We start from the raw sequence: 23,696 nt of genomic DNA on the forward strand, positions 1-23,696 counted from the left end.
CCAGGCATGGACAAACTACGGCCCGGGGTCCATATTCATCCCGTTAAGCTTTTAAGTTTTTGGGGGGTTTTTGCCCTCCAAACTGGAAGAAATTATATTAATAAGTAAGTCATAAAATAGCAGTATTTCATCCAGTGTTTTAAGAGTCATTTCCTTCAAGAGCTAAATACCGTGGGGCTTCAAATACACATATTTTGTTTCAAGGCTCATGTTTATTTTCAATTGACGTAAAAGCACAATTTCTACATACCCCATGATATATTTTGCCTCCTATGAGGTGGGTCACCAAAGCACTCCATCCATCTGCTCCTGCTCCAGCCCCTCGATCACAGTGTGTGGCCCCACCAGTCAAAACGTTTGCCCACCCCTGGGTCTAAACCATTTCCCTTCTATTTTGTCATTTATTTCCAGTAACTTGTAACTCGATACTCGCAAAGAATCACTAAATGTGATTCTTTGCCATGGGAATTCTATTGTTTGAAATGTGGTTGTTGTTTTGTTTTTGTTTTAATAAACGCATCCAGTAATATTCGTAATTTATGCTTGTGTATGTGCACACAATAAGTTGAAATGTTTTAATATATTTACAGATAAAACATATAAAATACTATTTTCAAACTATAGGAGATGAAAATTTACAGTGAGAGATTTATTCTCTCTATCCGACACAAGAACATACAGGTACTACCCAAAAAATTAGAATATCAAGTAAAAGTTGTTTTATTTTGGCAATTTAACATAAAAGATGAAACCAACAAATTTTAATGAGCCATTACACGCAAATTGACAACTCTCAAGCAGTTCCTTGTTGTAACTTTGTCGATTAAGATTTTCAGCTTATTAAAACCACAAACCCACAAACTCAGAAAATCATTATAAAATTTGAGGGGGTTTTTTAAGCTGCAAGAACTGATCAGCAAAATCCAAAGAAATAAAAACTTCAAATATATTGATTTGCATATTATTTGTTTATATAATACGTAAAATTCGACTTTTAAGTTGAATTGCAGAAATACAACAACCTTTTCGGGATATTCTAATTTTCTGGTAATTACCTGTATATGTTGTTTTTGTTGTATTGGCTTGTTAAGTATGTGTTAAAATGTCATTTAAAAACAACAAAGACAGTTTTGAATATTTATAGATTTATTTCAACTCAAGCCATTCTTGAACCCGTTCACACATTAAAATCTGCACAGGGTGGGCACCACATACACGTCATGGAAAATTAGCAGAATAACAGAGATGTATGTGCACGTGGTTTGTGTCTGAATCAGCAGATAGGGACACTGTCCTGAGCACCACAGCAGCCGTTAATGTTCTGGGAGAAAGGGGATGATCACTGGGGGGAAAGAAATCTGTGGCGTGACAGTGAATTTGCAACAGACTGAACACACTTCATACAGTCATCACAATGCAAACTCTTAACTCTTGCGTAAACTGATGTCAGTGCTGGTTAACAACGGTGACAGCGATGTGCTTTCTGAAGCATCTTCTTTCTTTAGAATCATGAAAGCCTCGCGGCTTATTCCCAACAGCTCGCGGAGCCCGTTGTTTTCCAGCTAAGGCACAGAAACAGACAAATATAGAAAAATTCAGATAAGGCATCAATGGTTACATATTATATATTTGATGCAACATTAACAATGTTTGCAGGGGCTATAAAACATTTTCCATTATGCTTTAAAATCAATTAATCATGCTTGTGGATGCACATTCTGTCTCGTCACAGCTTTTTTAGATTTCGCAATATGCATGCAATTCATTTCTGACAGCATGTAAATTATTATACTTTGCATAACTGCAAATTTGAAACGCCTGTAAAGTCGGAAACAGAACAGCGACAAGTGAGTAATATGTTGAAAAAATCTTCCTCATATGCAAAAGGACAGAATTCTTAGTATGAAGGTGTTATGTCAGAGTCTCTTCATGTAAGTTGATGAACTTGACTAAACTGGAGGTGATAAATTGGTTTTGGTTTTGCAGATAAGATCTATCTAGTCACAATGTTGACAGTGTCACACTCTTTTTTTAAATTTTGAAACTTTTAATTCAGTTTCATCAAACTGACTCTGACACAAGCAAACTTTGAGATTGTTGGGACCACATGTGAAAAAGGATTTTCATTTTAATAAAATAATTCATGTATTTTACCTCTAGCTGTTTAATCTTCTCCTCATCTTCACATATTCGCCCCTCATCCACCTCGATTGCTTTTCTCATCACAGTTGCCATCTCGTTGATCTTGTCGATATGCGCTTGCATTTCCTATATTAAAAAAAATGAAACAAAAATATCAAAGTGTAAAGGTTAGATGTGAAATATGTTAAAACATTTTTTTAAGGTTTGCAATTAGAAAAATAAGAACAAGCAAACAAACAACAAAAATTAATGCATCACTGACCGTGGTGTGCTGCTCCTTCAGCTGACTCACGATTGTAGGGTCGTCCCTCTTGCTAGCCATGAGGAGCCTGAACACCTGCTCTCTGTATTTGGTCATGATGAGCTCTAATGCCGACTGATGTTCTTCCAACGATGTCCGTAGCTCTGCAAGGAGAACACAAACAGGGTTTATTTGTGTGTAGGGGGGGGGGCAACAGCAGAAAACAAAAATGCAAATTATAAATACGTGCACACATAAGCTTTGTGTCACCATTTAATCATCTGTAATCACACTTTTCTTCATGTGAACAGGTGTGAGAGACAGGAGTAATCAACCATTAGTTGTCCCACTGGCAAACTAAGCACCCCAACCTTTGTTTTCTTGCTGAAGTTCTCTGATCTGACGGTTTTCCTGTTGGATTCCCAGGACCAGACTAGAACGGGGACGATGTCGTGCAACCTGGTTCAGTGAGTCAATCTCTTCCTGATACTGCCATGGAAAAAAGACAGCTGAATATTACACTGAGGGTGATGAAGAAGGAAGAAGTTCACGTTCAGATGGCACCAAAACTAGAAAACATACCTGTTTCATGGCCTCCACGCGCTTGTTTAGTGACGTTGTCTGTTCAATCAACATCTCTGCAGCGTTGTCATGGTTGCGGAGCCTTTCTACTAATGATTTGGCATCTGTGAGAACCTTTTCTAAGGTGCAGTTCATGCCTGTGAACATATAATTACAATATTTATTCAATAAGCAAGCATATACTTTTATAATAAGAAAAAAATATTTTCATTTTGATAGAAGAGTGGATTTCTCTGTCTTTTAATTGAAACATGGACATGCAAAGCGTTTCTTGGTGAAGCGTCAATGAACTTTGTCTTGAAAGTAATCGGAGCCACTTGCTGAATCATAATGCCTAACAGGAATTTATAGATTAGAGTCCCTACAGTAAATGGTAACGTTGCAAAAATAAAATTTATTATCAGACTTCAACAGAGCACCGACAACGACTCAAACTCGGAGTGTTTCCCTTTATGACAACCACACGCTATCTTCTCCTTGTTATCCTTAAGATGACAGGCGCTGCGTTAGCTAATTCTCTCCAGCTTACATAACGTTGGTATTATCAGTTATATCCGTTTAGTTTAAAGGTTTCAGGCAAGATATCAGCTGTTGTCGTTAATACAATACACAGTTTTCAGCACGATTTTGCTGTATGTGCTGTCAGCGTAACATAAGTCACTGCCAAGTTAGGAGCTGTCATGGCTTGATCTCTTCGCTACTGCCATAAATACATATCTGACAAACGATCTTGTCAACGTGAACGAAAATGAATTAACAGCAGTCTTACAAAACAAAAACGGCATAAATCAAGGAAAGGGAATTTCAGAGCGGTACCTGGAGAACTCAATGTGCAAGACATTGCAAGCTAGTCGGCGACTTCCTGTTGACGTTTTGTAGCGAACATTAGCTACGACGAGCTAATTCATTCCATCGAGGACCAAAAGTGGACGCACTGAAGGACGATGTTTTCCTTTAGGAACACACAAAAGTATAAATTGTGTATTCAAGCGGTAATCTAAACGCGGCTTTCCTGTTAAGTAAAATTTGAAGTAATTCAGACCGCAGAAACAACTCACGAACGAGATGACAACTACAGTCAGAGCCTACTCGATACCGCAAACTCACGCGAGATTGTGTGGTATCACGATAATCTCGCGACAACTTGGCATACAGCGAAAACATGGCGGACAGGCTAACGCAACTCCAAGATGCTGTAAATTCGGTGAGGAAAAAATCGTAAATATTTCAAATAAAACTTACAAAATAGAATTACTTTTTGCGCGGTAAGGTTTTATAAAAAGTTATACATTTGTGTTGCCGAGGTTTATGGAACTTTAAAACTCTATTACCTATTGTACAGCTATCAAAACGGGGCCTCCAACGTCATACACCGCCCTGTATTATGCAGCAAGAGATGTCATTGTGATTAGTCGTTGATATCTATCACATTTTAGATTTAGCACCATTGAACGCGTTAAAACAACAGGCAGTGTCGTTATGAACTATAAGAAAAAACGTTGAGCGTGACATGTATGTGTTTTGTTTCTAGCTTGCGGATCAGTTTTGCAATGCAATCGGCGTCCTGCAACAGTGTGCGCCTCCTGCCTCCTTCAGCAACATCCAGACGGCAATCAACAAAGATCAGCCAGCAAACCCAACCGAAGGTAATATTGGTTTGCATTAGCTCTAAACACGCATGTATAGTTTGTAGGATAAAATTGCGGTCGAAAAGGTACACATTGAATCATCAGGAATAGTTGCATTTTTTATACTTTAAATGTCAAACAAAGGTCAAATGAAAAAAAAGAAAAAAATAAGAATTTGAAGAACCGACACTCACATTGATGCGTCCAGTAAATGCACTGCTTGCAATTGTTCATCTAAATCAAAAACTGGTTGGTTAACATGTCTGTTTATCATAATCTCCTTCCAGAATACGCTCAGCTGTTTGCAGCTCTAATTGCCAGAACAGCCAAAGATGTGGACGTACTGATCGACTCTCTGCCCAGTGAGGAGTCCACAGCCGCTCTGCAGGTGAGCACCTCCGTCTGCCAAATTCAGACATTTCGCTGCTCACCGGAGAAAGTTTTCGATAAATCTCGGGTAGTGGTTCTAGCTTGTGGTCAGAAGGGGGAGCCAAAGAACAATTGACTACTAATAAAGACGGCATCGTAAGCATATACACAGGGTGTCCCAAAAAATATGACATAATTTTAAAAGCAATTATCTTGAAAACTACTAAGTCTAACTAAATGAAATTGAACAGTTTAGGTGTTGAACATCATAAGTTTCTTATTGGACCGATTTCAGAAGTGTTCAATATGTGCACCGCCTGTGGCAAATTATTGGCCTGCGAAATGATGTCAGATTTTGCGGGACAGCCTGTATTTTTGGTAACGAGGTGACAGTTGTGTCAGTCAGTGAGTCAAAAAGTGTCAAGTTTTACAATGACATCGATGATATAGGATACCTGCAACACGCAGTTGATTTGGCATTTCTAATTTAAAGGTGCATTCTAAGATATCGCAGCAGAAACCGGCTGTCACTATTAAATAGACAGCTAAAAAACCTGTGTGGATTTATTACTGCAACTGAAGAGCATTACAGGAAAAAAACACTAATATTATCTCCATGAAGCAAAAAGGGGAATACAAAGGTTTCACTATTTGCTCACATAACGTGTGGTTTGTATCTGTGTGTCCTGAAGCGTTTTAAGAATAGGAACTGCCTCATTTCTTCCACAAACCGAACCTGTGGCCATCTTTGCTCATAAACAAATCTGTTGTCAGGCGGCCAGCCTGCGGCAGCTGGAGGAGGAGAACCACGAGGCCGCGGCCCGTCTGGAGGAGGTGGTTTTCCGCGGAGATATGCTGCTGGAGAAGATCCAGAGCGCCTTGGCCGACATCGCCCAGTCGCAGCTCCGCACCCGCAACGGAGCACCCAGCCAGCCTTCAGCGTCAGAATCCTGATGTTCACTTCCACTCTCTTGCTGTCACTCATCCAACCTTCAGAAGCTCGGATGCTGTGTGTGCGTGCGTGTTAAAGGAAACGCGCCATGCAGTCGGTGAAACATCATTTTGTTGCTGATTCCGAGAACAGACATTCTCTGCTGGCCAAGGAATCTTCTCCTGGCACACCAGTTTCCTATGGTTCGAACAACTGCGCTCCAGAAATGGAAAAATCTCTGCTGTGTATTATTATACATGTTATATTGTGATACTGTTTTGTTTTGTTTTGTTTTGTTTTTTTTATTTCCCAAGGTATTTATGAATACAATTCTACTTTTGTATCATGTTAACTGAAGATAAGGCACAACACTCTTCAGACCGGCAGACAAGTCCTCTCTGCAGAACCGTGACTCCATATCTAATGAATCATGGCCTATTTTAATACGATATAATTTCTCTCTGTCTCTTTTTAATGGATGATGTTAAGTGAGGTGAATCGTTTTCATGCATTCTTGTAAATAGTTCCAAATAAATTGAGTGCTGTAAAACTTTAGGAAATATAATGTTTCATCTAGAAAACTTGTGTTGTTGTTGCACATCGGACTCAAATGCGTAATTTTCCTAAACTCCTACCTCCCAAGATAAAAATTCTACCAACATTGCCAAAAATGTTATTTATCTGTCTTCCTTTTTTTATGGGTTCAATAATAAAAAGAGGCTTAGCACAAAATGGTATCTCCAAAATATTATTATTAATGGATCTTTTATGCAAGTACATTTAAAGTCTTTTTTTAATACCTAATTTCAGATTATCTTTTTTAATTTGCCATCACATATTGAACCCTGTGACCACAGCCTCTTGCAAAGTACTTGCTTTTATCTTCAAACTTAAACTAGTCCTTTGGTAAAACTACAAAAGAACAACAAGGCAGTCTCCGAATAATCTCGGTGGGTCTGTTGTCACTAACCAGGGAGAGATGCCTGGACCAGAACGCTGTTATGTGACTCAGACTGTGCATATTTTTGCAGTAAAAGGTAGTTGTCAAGGAGTAAAAGGATATACTTTTCCGGGGAGTTAATTTTCCAATGAGCCAGTTTTACAGGCCTGTTAAGGCATCAATGTTTTTTGGGGGGGATAAGAAACTTTTAAGTTGAAAAGTGACTCATGGCTTTTGACCTAAAATGTTATCCGTGTTTGTCAACATGGTAATCAATAATTATTGAGAAAAGGTGATGTTGGGACATCACCTTATCAACCTGAAGTATAGGATATGCTGGTATGGCTGACTTGCTTACAACTGCCAAGACATTTTGAAAATAATTAAAGGAAGTTGAATGGAGTTTGAGGCTGTTGTGTGACATCGAGGGGGGATTTTGTCAGCAAGATAAAAATAGCAGTGTTTGGATGGCAATGGTTTGCAGAAGGGTAAAACAGGGGAGAACCTCCGATGACCTAATGATGTTTTTAAGTGGAAAACTAAGATAATTAGCAATGATGTAAAAGTCGAAGAAAGCAGCATTGAAAAGCTGAGAAGGACTTGGCCAGCTGTTTTTGTTTTTCTTAACATTAAGGGAATTTTGTTTATTGTCTGAATTTAATATAATCTCAAATTACAACAGCGTCACAAGGTGATTTACTGGGCAAGGTAATTTAAGTTTATGTTAAAGTGCTTTCTTTTCAATCTAAAAAGCCCCTAAATCTATTATTTACATTAAAAAAAATTTAAAAATTAAAAAAATTTAAAAATCATACTTGTTTATATATTTAAAAAAAACAATACCAACATTTTTGTTTTCTTCTAAAAGGGTTTCTCTCTGTTTCCATTTCAACTCTGTGAATCATAGGCTACCATCCAGAGGGTTGATAACCAAAAGCTAAATATAGTTCTTGTGTCACAGCTCAGTGTGGCCCACTGAGGTGAGACACACAAAAACAACCTTGTCTGTTTGCCACCACACCCAAATGTGTTGCAGGCTTGCACCCACCCAAGTGTACGTTGACATCACAGTTCCAACAGAAGAAATGGTCCACCCGTCCAAATAAGGACATGTATGGCAGGGATTCTTCACCTTGCACCCCAAGCTCCTCTCTGCTGTGTTTTGGTAAACAAAAGCGTGCGGTTGTGGTGTTAGTGTCAGCATCTTTTGTCCAACAATCAGGACATTCTCTTACTGCAAAGTACATCTGTTCATGTAGAACTGATGAAACAAAGACATGAGAAAATGCAAGAGTGCATAAACTTCTAAATGACCTTGCTGCGGTGGAGTATGGGCTTAGAATGGGTTCTCGTAGAAATGCCCATATCCCATAGATAGTTTAATAACTTAGCTCTGGCTTGTCTGTCTGAAGCATTCAGTCAAACAAATATGTATGTATGTCTCATTCATTTTTCTTTGCAACATATGTCCCATGCTGTCACTGCATTATTACACACGGCATTAGTCCCCTCGAAGAAGTATGTTTACACTGGGCTGTATTTTGATGCTAATATTGCTTTGTAATTGTGTTTCACCTTGAATCATTTACAGATCTATTTTCCAGCCCAGAGCAAGTCAAGCATTTAAAGAACATATTATTTCAAGTTTTGATACGTGTCCTTATGTTGACCTTTATCTGATATATTGGCAGGCGCTGTTTCTGTGAACTGTGAATGAGCCAATTATTTCACAATTTAATTTGATAATACAGTTCAAATAATTGATATGGCAACGTTTGTTCTTTATACTAGGCGTCTACGTCCAGTATAACCATTGCAATTACATAACAAAGTCCTCAAGCTGCAGCATACTCTATTCACTGATTCAAAGGCTTGTAAGCCAAATGAACCTGCTCTTGGAACGCAAGCCTCGATGGGCGGTGAAAGATATTTCCATTGGCTGCTGTGCGTGTTACTCCAACGCGAAACCCTCATGCAATTGGCTAGAGAAAAGCAGTGCTCTCCTTCCTCGTCGATGATTGGTTCGCGTCAGACGTCAATCAAAAATGTACGTCGTTGCGTGGCTGAAGCGTCCGATGATCCCGACGGTCCCAGGAAGCACCGCTGCTTATTTCATATTTTATTAGCGATAAAGACGGCGGAAGGTCAGGCTACGCTGATGGAGACGTGAAATATAGTCTCGGCTTATTTCAGCTCAGCTGCTGCAGTTAGCGGCGGAGGGGCTTCTCTGCTTTTTCCTCTTTTTTCTTTTGCTGTGATGCGGCTTTGATTCTTGGCGATGTTTACTGTTGCAGGCTGACAAGTTCCTTCCAAGGCTGGCCAATACAACTGGAGCGTCTAGCCTCCACTTGCCTAAATATTAGGCAGGGAAACATACAATAAAAACACCATATTTCTCTTCAGCTGAGCCGCGTTGTGGCGGCAAGCCAGCATTCGACTCTGGAGCAGGACGCGGAGGTAGGTGGAAAAAATGTTACCCGACTGAATTCTCTTTATTTCTATTTATATTGTTGTCGCTGTCGAAATCGCATTTGTCTGTCACGGTCAGCCAGCAAACGGAATTACGTTGCCTAGCGGGCAAATAGCTAGCTAACGCAATACAGCGACAATAGAATTTCACCAGCTATTGTTCAAATACGCCGTTGTTGTCATTATTGTTATTATTGCTATTATCCCCCCCCTAGAATAAACGTCACTGCCCAGTGTTATTGGTCGTCAGGTGCACCGCGGCAGTAGCAGCGAGTTCCTTCAAAGGAGAATGTTTGACTGGGTGACACAAAAGTTTCCCTGAAGATGAGTTTGGCTGGTTTACATATTGACTCACCACGTAAATGCCGCAGGCAGTTGCCCGTTAGGTGACTTGACAGTATATTTTACATTTAAAAATAGCATCACTTTAATAACAAACTGTTCAGTTTGATATTTGCTCGACCAACAAAGATTCTTTTTCAATGAAATTTAATTTAAATGTGACTCATTTTTGATGCACGTCAGAGAGAAAAATGCATTCTGCACAGAAATCATTCACTGCAGATGGGAATGAGAATGTTTAATTGTTGTTTCCCCCTCTATGCGGCACCATATATTTGTCATTATACTTTGTACCGACCTTTCGGCACAAACCAGCTGTTATTTTAGTGAGTATGTGTGTGAGTGCACGCTACCATTCCACTCTCATGACTGAGCCCTTTCATTCAGGACGGAAGGGGCTTCCTGTGCACTCACTTACAGTACTTAGGAGGGTGGAGTGAGTGAGCGAGCGAGCGTGTGTGTGAGTGTGTGCGTGCGTGCGATTGCCATTGAGGTTTAACACAAAACTGAGAAAAGCAAAAAGTAACGCCCTTGCACTTCAGTTTTTTCAAGTGTCTTTAAACTGGGAAAATAGGAAACGGTATCTTTAGTCAAGCAGACAGCGACCAGGCCAAATTATAAATGCAGCAACAGGGTTCACACTTCTCTGTTATATGGCGAATGTGCTCACAAGCCAGGTTCGTTGACCCTGAGGATGACCTCTATTTTGAATAATTCTGGGAGATTTTGATATCTTGGCCAGTCGCGCGACATGAGGTTTTGAACCTTTTGAAAGGTTCCAAACCGACGATGAAGAAAGCACCTGAATCATTGAGCGAGTTTCTGACATTTTGCCCCAGTGGTCGTTTGCTAACCTACAGGGTGGACATGGTTTGACTTGGAGTCAAACGGAATCCCTCCAGACCGGCCGAGTTAAAGGCCCGTCTGGCTTCTGCTGTGAGCGAACACCGTTAACGGTTCCACTGATGCCTCATTTTCCACCTTGGTGGAGAAACAGGCAAGGAAAAAAAAAAGAAACAACATCCCTGCCTATGACTCATTAATGTTCTCACTGCTCGTTAACTTTTATTGCTGAGCTTCGCCTCTTTCAAGGAAACCGTTAGGCCTGGGAAGTGTGGGATGGAAGAAAGGGAAAGGATGAGGGAAATTATGACTGCGACGCAGTTGAAGCTTGTATCAAATGCTCTTTGCGCAGGGTATTAAAGAAAAAGGGACCAGTTAAACAGGTTTTAAACGCTGGACAACGGTGAGGAATCACCCTCAACTCTGAAGATGGCCTTCATCTCCACACTGTTTGCTTGTCAAGGTTCACAGCCACTCTGTGTCAAGCACTTTTCTTCCTCTAAAACAGCACCAGCAAAAACAGGCTGATAGGTGCTAAACGTGCTAAACACAGTATTACGCTCTTTAAACACAATTAAGTCATTCAGTTAATGGTCGATGGAGCTCTTTACAACTAATATGTGTTCTGGTTTGTTTAACAGGGACTAAGTTAACATTTTCTTTTGAGTGCTTTCAAGTAAAGGCCCTGAATAGTTCAATATTGCTTGTGTCAAGCTGCTTTGGTGCCTACAGGAAATAGATTGATGGCGCTTCTCCACCGTCGCCGGCCTCCTGAGCGCCTCGTGCCAGGGCCGCATGGACTACGTGACCACGCTGCCGCTGCAATTAGAACACTTTGTGTTTAAAATTCTCATTTGATTGGTGGTCATCAGTGGCGTTTCCCGTCCATGCTAAATCACGGACACAGATGTTTTATGTCCCCCCGAATAGTTTTGATTTGTGGCTTATTTTCACTTGGATGGTATCTTGTTAATGAGGATTATTCGGCCGGACTCTGAGATGCGTACTTGTGATACGATCCCCCAAAACAGTTACAAGTGACCAAGTGCAAACAGGGCCTGAGATGATTTTAGCCTCTGACTCAGTTCTTCTGTTTTGGCATTGTTGGGGGAATGGCGGGGGGCGCAGACGGGAAAAAGGCTGGGTGACTGGACGAAACAATGGCCCTATCTCTGGTCTGCAGGCCTGGTTTTTATCTATCAGTGAGCTAATCAAGTCCATTCATACCCCTTTGATGACTGAAATGCGGTGACGGTGTCCACATCCATCGTCTTCCTCTGGCCCCTGGTGACACGGCGTGTTGCCAAGTCGCTTTTTCTATGTATATCTATTCTAAAAAAGAGAGAGTGCCAAACCTTTTTTTGGCTTGCTGTCTCTTATTGCGGGACGAAATGGTCCAAAGAGGCCTGCAACCTGCAGGAAGGGTGCTTTTACGCCCTCCGTGCAGTAAATTCGTCTGCCGATTGACGTTCTGCTGATATCTTTGAGACGTGCGTGATTCAAGCGTGAACTCACTGGCCTTCACCTTCACCACAAGTCTCTTGTATCAGCGCCGCTCGGTTCCTCGACTGTTTGGCATTTGGCAGAAGGGTTCAAACCTTCCAAACGTTCCAAGTGATTTAGTTTGACTGGTGTAACCAGTGTCGGAGCCCCTGCTTTCACGTCCGACGATTCCAGGATAGAAGACCGGTCAGACTAGAACGTAGCTCACTGATGCTTATCAACGTGTCCTCAAAAAAAAAAAAAGAAAAAGGAAAGGGGGAAAAACAAGGCAGCGCCGATGGCTTCGGCCTCGTAGGTACTTCTTAAGGGAACTGCTGCGAGGGCTAAAGTTGAAGCCAGCGGGATTTTTTTTTTCAATGTTAGCTAATCCCACACACCTTGATCTCGTCTCTCTGCATCGATTTATTCAACAAAGTGTGAGGAGAGAGCAGTTCTCCGAGCTCGCTAGACGCCTGAGTGTTCGTAGATTTCAGCGATGTTTTCGACAGTCGAGACATTTTAGCTTGGGCATGGAAGGGACACGATGTCATCGACCTCACGCAGGAATTCTTTCCAACTGACCGACAGTCAACACAGCCACTCCCGAAAGTCAAAATAAAACATGTAGTTCGCCCCCTAATGGCTCACTGTGATAGGGGTCATTCATCTCAGCGGTGGTGCCACAGAAAACATTTTTGAATGTACATTTTTTGTTTCTCACGTGAGTAAATGTGCGAAAATCAGCTTTTGTTAGTCTTCACCGGTTCAGGCTGTCCTCTAACAAGGTGCACCTGCGGGTTGTACTTAATATTCAAATGTAATCTACAGTTTTTGACCATTTTTGAAATAATGCCAAATCCGTGTTGTGAAAGGTAAATAGGTTTAAAGAATAAATAGGCACTCATCATAGATTATGTAAACACTACCTGTCAAAAGTTTGGACACGCAATGTTTTTTACCATTACAACTTTCTATACTGCACACAGATACTGAAGACATCAAATGGTAAATGGATTGCACTTATATAGCGCTTTCCTGCACCTTCACGGTAGCCCAAAGCGCTTTACAATGGCCTCTCATTCACCCATTCACTCACACACCAATGGGTGGCTGCTGCCATGCAAAGTGCTGGCAGACCCATTGGGGGCAATTTAGGGTTAAGCGTCTTGCCCAGGGACACAACAACAGACTGTGATGGGGTGGGATTTGAACCGCCAACCTTTCGCTCTTTGGACAACCCGCTCAACCTCCCGAGCTACAGCTAGCAAGGTATATGTAATAATGCTGCAAAGAAAACCATGTTAAATAACTCTAAATATGCTTTTAATCAAAGGTGGCTATTTTGGAGAATGTTAATATAAAACGTGTTTGAGTTAGTTTACACTTTTATTGTTTCCTACATAATTCCATGTGTGTTCATACGTAGTTTTGATGCCTTCAGTGAGAAATGCCAATAGTCACAAGAATGAAAGAAAAGACATTAAAGTCATAGGGTGTGTCCAAACTCTGGACTGGTAGTGTATATGTATGTGCATATACATATATACATATATATATGTATTCACCTCTTGTCTCTTGCATTACTCAGTCTCACCATCCTCTCAAATGTAGAACAGACATAGGTGGAAAAATCTTCGCAACAGAACTTTTTCCAATCCGGCAGAACAAGTCACTCTACTGTCTCCGTGTCTCCGTGTCCCAGGATAGCGTGGCCATGACGGGAGGGACGGCGGCCGCCCTTCCCATGAGCAACCACACCCGCGAGAGGGTGACCGTGGCCAAGCTGACGCTGGAGAACTTCTACAGCACCCTGCTCACCCAGCACGAGGAGCGAGAGATGAGGTAAATAAATACCCACCGACCCCAAAAAGCCACCGAGCATCACTCTGCGCTGCCAGAGTGGAAACAATGCTTTATTCTCAGGTGGGAGCCCAACAAAAGAACAAAAGAACGTCTCCCAATCCGCCTGTTGTGCTCTCACACTGCCTCTGTTCACGTCGCTGCATAAACTGACAGGAGATTAGTTTCCAGCTTCTGATGGGTCACATGAGCCCTTCCTGGAACGTTTCCGCTCCGACGCTTCTCAACAGCTCCTGTTTCGCACGTCATGTTTTCACACTTGTTGGAAAAAAAAATGGAAACTTGAACACTTTTGCGTGTCCACAGGCAAAAAAAGCTGGAGAAGGCCATGGACGAGGAGGGTCTGCCCGACGAGGAGGTACGGCGTGATTTGTCTTCCCGCCTCTTGTGCACCTCAGAGTGTCACTCTGGGAAAAAAATTAAAAGTTTCTGCGCTCCTGCGCCTTGCAGAAAGTCATGCGCCGCTCGCAGCACGCCCGCAAGGAGACCGAGTTCCTGCGCCTGAAGCGGACGCGGCTCGGCCTGGACGACTTTGAGTCCCTCAAGGTCATCGGGCGGGGGGCTTTCGGCGAGGTAGGGTGACGCTCCAGAGGAGCTTTTCCGCTTGGATGAGCCAATCCGATGAGCCCCCGTCGACACATTCTCGCCTCTTCCAGGTCCGCTTGGTGCAGAAGAAGGACACGGGCCACATTTACGCCATGAAGATTCTGCGAAAAGCCGACATGCTGGAGAAGGAGCAGGTCATATGATTTACCCCCAAGTTAATTACAGATGCTTTCGAAAGCAGTGCGCTGGCGCTTAACGTCATATCGCTCTCCGTCTCCCCGCAGGTTGCCCACATCCGGGCTGAGCGGGACATCCTGGTGGAGGCCGACGGCGCCTGGGTGGTCAAGATGTTCTACAGCTTCCAGGACAAGAGGAACCTCTACCTCATCATGGAGTTCCTGCCCGGAGGTTTGCAATCGGAAAAAGCTTTTGATGGAATCAAATTGAATGTTTTGAGCACCAAATATGTTTTCACAGTCCGATGGGAAAGTAAAAAAAAATTTTTTTTAAACACGAGAGAAGCGAAAATTGCTCCTGCGCACGGCTTTTACACAGAATGATCAAACCCCAGAAGAATGAGCAATGAGTCGGCGTCTGCAACCTTCCCTGACTGTCCATGTTTCGCTGCCAGGCGACATGATGACCCTGCTGATGAAGAAGGACACGCTGTCCGAGGAGGCCACGCAGTTCTACATCGCCGAGACGGTCCTGGCCATCGACTCCATCCACCAGCTGGGCTTCATCCACAGAGACATCAAGCCAGACAACCTGCTGCTGGACTCCAGGGTGAGCGAGAGGCAACCTGCAGGCTGCAGGTTCATCTGCCTCCTCGATTCCGCTAAAAGGCTTTGTCTCCCGCTCGCAGGGCCACGTGAAGCTGTCGGATTTCGGCCTGTGCACCGGCCTGAAGAAGGCTCACCGCACCGAGTTCTACAGGAACCTGACGCACAACCCGCCCAGTGACTTCTGTGAGTTGGAAGCGGGGAAACATTGCTACAGGCTGCAGCTATGAAAGTCTTGCACGCGTTCTCTTCTCCTCAACTTCCTGGTTTGTTTTTTGTTTTGTTTTTTGGCAGCCTTTCAGAACATGAACTCCAAGAGGAAAGCGGAGACCTGGAAGAAGAACCGGAGGCAGCTGGTTGGTCTTCGGCATTTTATTACATCAGAAAGCTTGCCTTAATAAATGTGTTGATAGAGTGTGAAAAGCAAGAGCGCTCAGTAAAACAAGGATAAAATCCCACTAAGAAAACAAACGACTACTTGAATGGATTCTAAAACCATTTCAATTAAACCTGGCTGGTTTCGAGGAAGCATCTTTCCCTCTGACTGTCTGTCTGTCTGTGACCCCCAGGCTTATTCCACCGTGGGGACCCCCGACTACATCGCCCCCGAGGTCTTCATGCAGACCGGATACAACAAGCTGTGCGACTGGTGGTCCCTGGGTGTCATCATGTATGAAATGCTCATCGGTAAGACGCACAACAGGGAAAGAGATCATCTGGGTGTGCACTCTGTGTTCAAACAAAGCAAAAACCACTTCACTTGTCCAACTCTGTTCAGGTTACCCCCCCTTCTGCTCCGAGACGCCGCAGGAGACCTACAGGAAGGTGATGAACTGGAAGGAGACCCTCGTCTTCCCGCCTGAAGTCCCCATTTCGGAGAGGGCCAAAGATTTGATACAGAGGTACATGAAAAAGGCAGAGCAGCCATTTGAAAGGCACGATCCGGAGTTCTAAGGTCTACTGCTGCTGTCCTGCAGGTACTGCACCGATGCCGAGAACAGGGTCGGAGCCGCGAGTGTGGAGGAGATCAAGAGTCATCAGTTCTTCGAGTCGGTGGACTGGGAGCACATCAGGTACGGAAATCCCCTCTCGCACGCGACAAAAAAGAAAAATGTTTCTGTCCTTCTCACTGCGTTAGCAGCAGCTACCTGGTGCTGAACATAAAGCAGCCTTCAAGGTAAAGTGTGTAGTAGTGTGAGATTTTGAGAAGAAACGGCAACATCGAGTGGTATATGGCAGTGAAAGATGGCAGCTAACTGGCAGCAAGAGCTTTGATGTATGGATATTCATATATCGATATATCTACACACTACCGGTCAAAAGCTTGGACACATCTTCTCATGCAATTTTCTTTTCATCTTTATAACTTTCTACACAGCAGATAGATACGGAAGACATCAAATATATGAGCAAGATGGATGTAATTATGCCGCAAAGAAAAACATGTTAGATAACTCTAAATATGGTCTTTTTGAAAGGTGGCTCTTTTGAAGAATTCAAGTATAAAAAGATTTCGAGTTATTTTACACTTTTATTGTGTCCAGCATAATTCCATGTTTGTTCATACGTAGTTTATAGTAGTGTATAGGTAGTGTATATAGATAAGAACTATCCTAACTCTTCTATAGGCTTCTATTAATGTATTTATGGACAGTATGTTAAGCTTTTACCAATATAAAAATCACACACTGGACCTCCTTAGTAGAACTTTTAAACAGTGTAGGAAACAGCGTCATGATTTAAAAGCAACATTTCACACTGTTGCTATTAATGCTGCCTGGAACCGCTGCATGTATGCAATTAGCTGCCTGTGCGTAATTTGCCTGGGATCCCTGAAAACCCAAAGCAGGCAGAACACCGTTTTCCCGCTTTGTGCGAGATGTCGACGTGCTTGTAAAGGTTGTCAATGTGCATTTAATGTTACCTGAGCTGCATCAGCAGCGACAGTCTTTACCACCTCCGTGTTGCTACTAGTTTTCTTTTCATTAGACACTTGCGCCTTTTCGATGTGCGACGTTTGTAATGTCTTTCACTTGCTTTCGAATCGAGTAAACGCAACGGTGTCAGTGACGTTAGCGGCTGCTTCTCGCTCTTCTCTCTCGCAACAAATTCTCGTACTTCCTGCTTATTGTATCCCTTAAAAAGAAAAGTCAGTCCGTTTAAAGAACGCCGCCTGTTGGATGTTGTCAACATGGCCGAGGGGAATGGTTAAATTTAAAATGTCCGACATCCAATTCAGACGGGGCCTTTACAGACGGATGCAAAATTTAGAATGCGTTTAGAAAGCTGCATGTCAGGAGATGGAGGGAGGGTTTAAAGTTTCCTTTGCTGTCAGCTAACCCGCCGGCCATCCTCATCTCTCCCTCCCCCTTCCCTCACAGAGAGCGACCTGCGGCCATCTCCATCGAGATCAAGAGCATCGACGACACCTCCAACTTCGATGACTTCCCAGAGTCAGACATCCTGCAGCCAGGTTGGCTTTTTTTCTCTGAACTTTCTGCTCAAGTTAGCCTTGAATCACAACGCGGGGGGAAATTGGAGATGAAACATGAGCTGTTAACGCAGTATGATTGAGATTGAATTTGAAATTTGAAAGCAGAGGCAGGCCGTCAGAGTTTTTATCCAATCATATTTCCGCTAGCTTGTGTTTCCAGGTACCATGAAGTACATGAACATAGCAGGCTGTGAGTGAATGGACCTCAGTCAGTTGAGATCAGCCAATCAGCCAATGGCCTTCATCTCAACACTGTTTGCTTGTCAAGGTTCACAGCCACTCTGTGTCAAGCACTTTTCTTCCTCTAAAACAGCACCAGCAAAAACAGGCTGATAGGTGCTAAACGTGCTAAACACAGTATTACGCTCTTTAAACACAATTAAGTCATTCAGTTAATGGTCAATCAGATCTCGAGTCTGCGATGCTGAGGCCAGCTAGCTTGCGTCCTGTGATTGGATAAGAAGCCCTGAGAACCTTACAGACTGAACTCAGCTTGGAGATCCGGTTGCCACCACGGCGAACCCTCGACGTTGAAAGAGAATATAAATATTTAATTGCCGAATCATCTGTAATTTGAAAAGCAAATAAGGTGGCGCATTGGAGCAGCAGCTGCGCTAACATGTTAAATTATTTAATAACTTTAAAGTTCATGAGTTTTGTTTCTTTATCGTTTCATTGGTCTCATACGAATCGTCGACAATGTGCAGTTTATTGGACCAGTTTGTGTTTAAGCTCTGAGAGTGCAGTTTTGGTGAACTTAGTAAAACTTTTTGAGCAATCTAATGTTTTGACAGTATCAGTGGCCTTAGTGATTTGTCTTAATTATGATTTAAACGCTCTGGAAACTAGGTTTTGCTCGACTAGGTCACCTGTGTGAAGGTATCAGTGTGATTCTGTATGGATTCTTGAACAGGAGTGCCATATGGAGGACATTATAAGACTTTTTAATTTAGGCTGGACTAAAAAGGACGACACTGATGGCCAAAGCGTGAAATGCACGGCCCGCCACTCTTTGAAAGTGACACTTGTTTACATGCTGTGCAGCCTCCCCCCCCGCAAGTGGCGATTGAAATAACTCCCTGTTTTTGTTTTTTTTCTCCTCCCCCTGTTCCATCACCAGCCAGTGCAACGGAGCCGGACTTTAAATCCAAGGACTGGGTGTTCCTCAACTACACGTACAAGCGCTTTGAGGGTCTGACTCAGCGAGGCACCATCCCCACGTACATGAAGGCAGGGAAGGCCTGACGGGGGACCCGCCCGTGTTGCAGTGGGGAACCAAACACAGACATTTACGGACACAGGGTTCGGGCCCGCTTGCGGGGCCCGCTGGTGCTGAAGGAGACGCCGCCAGCTTCTCAGTATAAATTTAACCCTCATCACAAGTTATTTAGGTCCGCTCAGCCGCCGCGAGAACCGCCACAAGCTCGGAAGAAACGCAGGAGCGTTGCCGCATTACCTCGAGTCGTTTATATCGTATCCACGTGCTGTCTTTAGCCATAGCTCTCAGGCCAGGTCACTCACTTACTAGGACACTAAATGTCACTCGTGCATGCTCAGCAGCAGATCGCCTCTGTGGGGGATTTCTTCCTTTTTTTGTTTTTTTTGTTTTTTTTAAATTCCTGCCTCGAGGCGAAATGAAGGAGCAGGGATGCGGCGCAAATCATAAACTTCTCAGCGATAGTTTCAACACAATATTACGCCATATTAGCTAACACCCCACTTACTGCAGTAAAACTGAGTAACTAAGGAAGCTGCCAGAGTTCCGCCTCACTTCCTGCTTTACATTTAATCGTTAAGTCCATTCGTGGCGATTTTTAACTTGCAAAAAAAAGTCAGAAAGCGTCCCGTTGATATTTACCTGTGATAGTGGTTGAGAACGCTGCGGGCGGGAGAGCAGGGTTTCATGGAGCCTCCTTAAGGATCATCAACGAGGCTCGTCTACTTGTCAAAAAAGGGTTCATGAGGGATCCAAAGTCCACTCACTTTGGACCCGAGGAAAAGCTTGTGGTCATTTTGAACAGTTTTTCACGTTACATCTGTTTCAATTAGTAAAGCGTTCAACATTCTCGCAGGCCTGAGCTAGCCGGCTGAAATAAATCTTTGATTTGCTGTTTCGGATCGACAAGTCGGCATGATTAAAGTTAGGTTTAAGCGCGGGAGCACCGCTGGAAGTTAAGCTCAGTAAAGCCTGGCAGTAGCCTGCTAGCACGCCGACTCATACACTTGGTCCAGCACGAGTCTCATTATTTATTTCTGCTGCTCACGACGAAGAAAACCATAGCGTGAAATGGGACACAGGATGGAGAAACACACTGCAACCTTTGAACCCCTATGGTAGGAACACACGGTGCAACTACTGTCAGCATCACCTTGAACACAAACGAGCAAAACATGCAAAGTGCCTTTTAGTCTCTGATGAATAAGGTCCATTTGGCATTGTTGTTAGAGCTAGGTCAGAAAATAGCGAGTGAGGAAGCGACACAGGCCAGTGAGCCAGTCAGGTGAAGGCGTCACTTTTGTGTCCCCGGAGTTATAAAATATATTGCGAGAAGCGACACGATAAAACCCTGGCGATGAAACAAAGCAGAGGAGAATTAGTCGGGGCAATAAAAGTTCCCCTCGTAAAGCAAACGTCGAGCGAAGCGTAAGGTGTCTGTTGTTTGTCCTGCAAAGACGGAACTAAAACGGTTGTGCCAGGCTGCCCCGTGGCACCGCACGTTTGTTCCCAGGTCAGATCGCCGCCCTGCAGGTCATAAAATAATCTTGCGGCGCTGACGTCAGCCGGAGGCAATCAGAGGCGCGTCATCCTTCACCTGTCGCGGTGCTACTTTTAAAAAATTAGGCTGTTGCACTTTGGTCAGTTCTGACGCTGTGCCTGTGCCAGGCTCTGCTCTTCTGTCTCACGTGCAGCTGCGTCACGTTCAGCTGCAATTGGCCAAGAGTTTTCCCAGAAAGACAGATTTAATAGTAATAGTTTAATAGTATATAAATGCAATTGTCTTTCAAACAGCCTTCTGACTTGCCATCTGTGTGTAAAGCAACGTTTCTGTTTTGAATATTCTATTATATATGTCACCCTAATGAGTAAGGCCATGTTTTCTCTACAGTTTAGAGCCCTAGTTTGAAGAAAGACTGAGTCGCCCTCAGTGAGACCCTAATGTCAAAATGTACTGTTGCCCTTTCATTTGTCGGACCCGTGTGACACAAAGCTCATGTTGTCTTGCTTCGTGTGTCTGTAGCCTCTTCCTCAGAGATGAGAAACACCCGTCCTTGACTAGTCTGGCTCACCCCACTCAACAAAATAATGCACAATGACCTGGCAATCAGCCCTCTGTGATGTCACAAAGGATGCTGCTACCTATTCTGACTTGGTGTCAGCCACCCTGGTTTATTTATGTGTCCTCCCAAACATATGGAAGGTCCGAAAAAGCATCAACTGTAGCAGGAAGATTTGAAAAAAACAAGTGGCTCTGAAAGGGGCCATGAGCAGAGGGCGAAATATGCCATAGAAATGAATAGGAAGTTAAAGTCTGGAATTTGGAACAAAGATTCGAACGTGAGTAGAATATGTGACCTTCACTCAAATAATAGAAGTGGGCTGCGTCATGTCAGAGAGACTGCGTGCGTTTCTGCTCAAATGAAAACCCAGCTCCCTCTCCTCTCAACCAAATACTTGTCAAAGTTGGAGAGAAAAAAGGAATTCACAATGGGAAGTTGGGTTTGTGGCTACCGTTGCCAGGTCCCGGCTGAGACTAATCGCTGGGAACACGCTGGCACCGCATGAAACGGCCCAGTCTGCCGTTCTCACAGCCAAACCGATTTGAGATAATCTGCCAGGAGCCTCAGAGGGCGAGTGGGTGCATTTTCTTTTCCTTTGGGTAAGGCGTCGCTACGGAGGAGTCATCGCACTAGTCGGACTCTTCGAGTAGACTGTAAACACTGGATAAACACTCTGCGCAGGTCTGATAGCGCTGGAAGATTTTCAGGTTTATCTGAAGTTGGGCTTTTTGAAACGTTTCACCATGTTTGTGCACTGTGTGAGCCTGACGTCCACCGTGGACGAGTCCTCGTGTGTCAGGTCATTGTCATTGCATTTCATAACTTGCATTTGAACGACGGGTCACTTCCCTATGTGACAGGGTGTATTTATTCTTCTGGGAGAGTGACTGCCATCCGGTAAATCGTAAAAAGATTTAGGAGTGGATCAAAGGTCTGCGAACAACGTGCAGAATCCGGTTCAAACCGTCTCTGTCCAGGCCCCCCGAGCCTCGCCGCTCTGCCGCTCGGCTCACTATATCTCATTTGTACGCCCACTTGTGAAAGTTGGTATTTGCTTGTAAAAGGTTTAAACCGCATCCCCCTTCCCGCAACACACACACACACACACACACACACACATACACACATCTCATCCCCCCCACCCCCTACTGAGCAGGGCTACACTGTTAGATATCGCTGTGTACATATTGTTGTAGAAGCTCAAAGGAAAGTGTCTGTCGAGCGAAGGAGGAAATGCTCAGTAATATATTCACTCAAGTCGATGAGTTTTTATGTTAATTAAATAATAAAAATTAAACACTCAATGTCTCAAATTGTCTTTTTTTTCAGTTCAAAGCAGCGGGAACTCCCACAAACTCACATTGTTGAAGCCTCCAAAGGAATGTCATAATCTTCTGCAGTATATTACTATAATTGGATGGTAATAGTACATTGTAATTCCACTGTAAAAGAAATTGTGAGAGTCGTCTATATTTTTTGGACAAACATTCCTTATTTAGCGCCATTAGTGTCCTGTTATGTATTTAAAAGCTACTGCGCAAGATGTTTTCCAGCCACGAAGGATCTTGCTGTGTTTTCTTATGGTTGTATTGAAAGTGATCTATATTGTGTGGCATTTGAGGGGTTTTGGGTATCTCACTTGAGTACTTGAATATACAAGGAACCAGATAATCTGTGATAATGGCCGCTGCCTCTTGCAAACAAAATGTTAAGTAGTCAGTGCAAATGCTGAAAAAAACAAAAAACAAACTCGCACCTTTTCTCTCATTGCCCATTTACGACCAGGAAACAATTACTGCAGTTTATTTGTATTTGTTTAATTCAACGTGGATTTCAAAAGTACATGCAATCTATATTAAACTATAATGAGCAAATGTTGAATCGTTTGAATAAATGCTGAAATTTGCAGTAACAAACGGAAATAAGTGGAGAAAAAAAACAGGTTGTAATGAAAATCGCCCCGCGCATCTCTCGCAGCAGCACAATTCTTCGGCGAGGACTCATAGGGACCGCTAGAGGGAGCGCTCGATGCACATTAATGCATTTACAGCTGACGTTTCTTCTGAATAGTTCCCTTCTACCGTTGTTGTTCTTTTGGGAAACTATGAATTATTATGACGTTTTAGTGTAAGTCTGAGGACAAGGGCAGTTGACAGCTAACAACCAACCTCCTTCATAAATGCACCGTGTCATTTTATCCTTGGCTCAGAGATTTAAATAGTCAATATAGTAGCCACAGACAGTTAAATGTCATCTCTAAACTTTTACAATACAACTTTAGGTTTACAATATGCAATAACCTGAGCTGCAGTCGGTAAACAGATGTTAGCGTTATTGAGCGGTTTTTTTTTTTTTTTTTTTTTTTTTACCCCTGTACAGTTTGACTTTGCTTTTTTTAATCACTGGAGGCAACAGACACTGTCGCACGTTTGGATTCGTGCTTTCATTGGGCATTAAAGCAAATCTTCTCTCTGGCGAAAGCCCATGTGTTGACCGGCTTCCTCCTAATTCCTCACCCCACTCCGATTAAAAGGAAACTGGGTTTCTGGTTTCCATTAAGAAATCAGGTTACTGTGAACCCCCCCCACAACAACCAGATTATACGCCTGATGCTCACCCATACACAGAACGCGTTTTACGAGCAGAGCGTCTCGCGCAGCGGCTCGACCGGTTCACGTTGCAAGATCGCGCAACAACCCAGGTAGTTTCGCGTGTATTTAAAGAAAACCGTGAAACAAAACTATTTTGTCCGTCCCAACAGTGTCT

General features: G+C 43.3%; 3 protein-coding genes across 3 annotated transcripts; 2 read left to right on the plus strand and 1 right to left on the minus strand.

The window, feature by feature from the left end:
- Positions 1-1,128: 1,128 nt before the first annotated feature.
- Positions 1,129-3,917, minus strand: fgfr1op2 (FGFR1 oncogene partner 2). The gene is made up of 6 exons (XM_076011264.1): positions 3,782-3,917; positions 2,966-3,102; positions 2,755-2,872; positions 2,405-2,547; positions 2,155-2,268; positions 1,129-1,562 (listed from the first exon to the last, which is right to left on the minus strand). Exons 1-6 carry the CDS (start codon positions 3,804-3,806, stop codon positions 1,425-1,427), a joined length of 675 nt encoding a protein of 224 aa, XP_075867379.1. The 5' UTR covers positions 3,807-3,917; the 3' UTR covers positions 1,129-1,424.
- A 120-nt stretch (positions 3,918-4,037) lies between these two features.
- On the plus strand, positions 4,038-6,458 carry med21 (mediator complex subunit 21). The gene is made up of 4 exons (XM_076011265.1): positions 4,038-4,169; positions 4,497-4,611; positions 4,881-4,981; positions 5,737-6,458. The coding sequence occupies exons 1-4, from the start codon at positions 4,128-4,130 to the stop codon at positions 5,914-5,916; spliced, it is 438 nt and encodes a 145-aa protein (XP_075867380.1). The 5' UTR covers positions 4,038-4,127; the 3' UTR covers positions 5,917-6,458.
- Positions 6,459-8,866: 2,408 nt separating this feature from the next.
- On the plus strand, positions 8,867-22,242 carry LOC142876976 (serine/threonine-protein kinase 38-like). The gene is made up of 15 exons (XM_076011270.1): positions 8,867-8,977; positions 9,128-9,290; positions 13,672-13,811; positions 14,136-14,187; positions 14,280-14,402; positions 14,486-14,569; positions 14,660-14,783; positions 15,007-15,161; positions 15,241-15,343; positions 15,452-15,513; positions 15,727-15,844; positions 15,936-16,059; positions 16,135-16,230; positions 17,539-17,630; positions 18,772-22,242. The coding sequence occupies exons 3-15, from the start codon at positions 13,684-13,686 to the stop codon at positions 18,894-18,896; spliced, it is 1,386 nt and encodes a 461-aa protein (XP_075867385.1). The 5' UTR covers positions 8,867-8,977; positions 9,128-9,290; positions 13,672-13,683; the 3' UTR covers positions 18,897-22,242.
- The last annotated feature ends 1,454 nt before the right edge of the window (positions 22,243-23,696 follow it).

This window comes from Nelusetta ayraudi, unplaced genomic scaffold (genome assembly GCF_046127955.1).
Source record: "Nelusetta ayraudi isolate G7.1 ecotype Tasmania unplaced genomic scaffold, CSIRO-AGI_Nayr_v1 ptg000135l, whole genome shotgun sequence".
In the NCBI taxonomy this organism is placed as follows: Eukaryota; Metazoa; Chordata; class Actinopteri; order Tetraodontiformes; family Monacanthidae; genus Nelusetta; species Nelusetta ayraudi.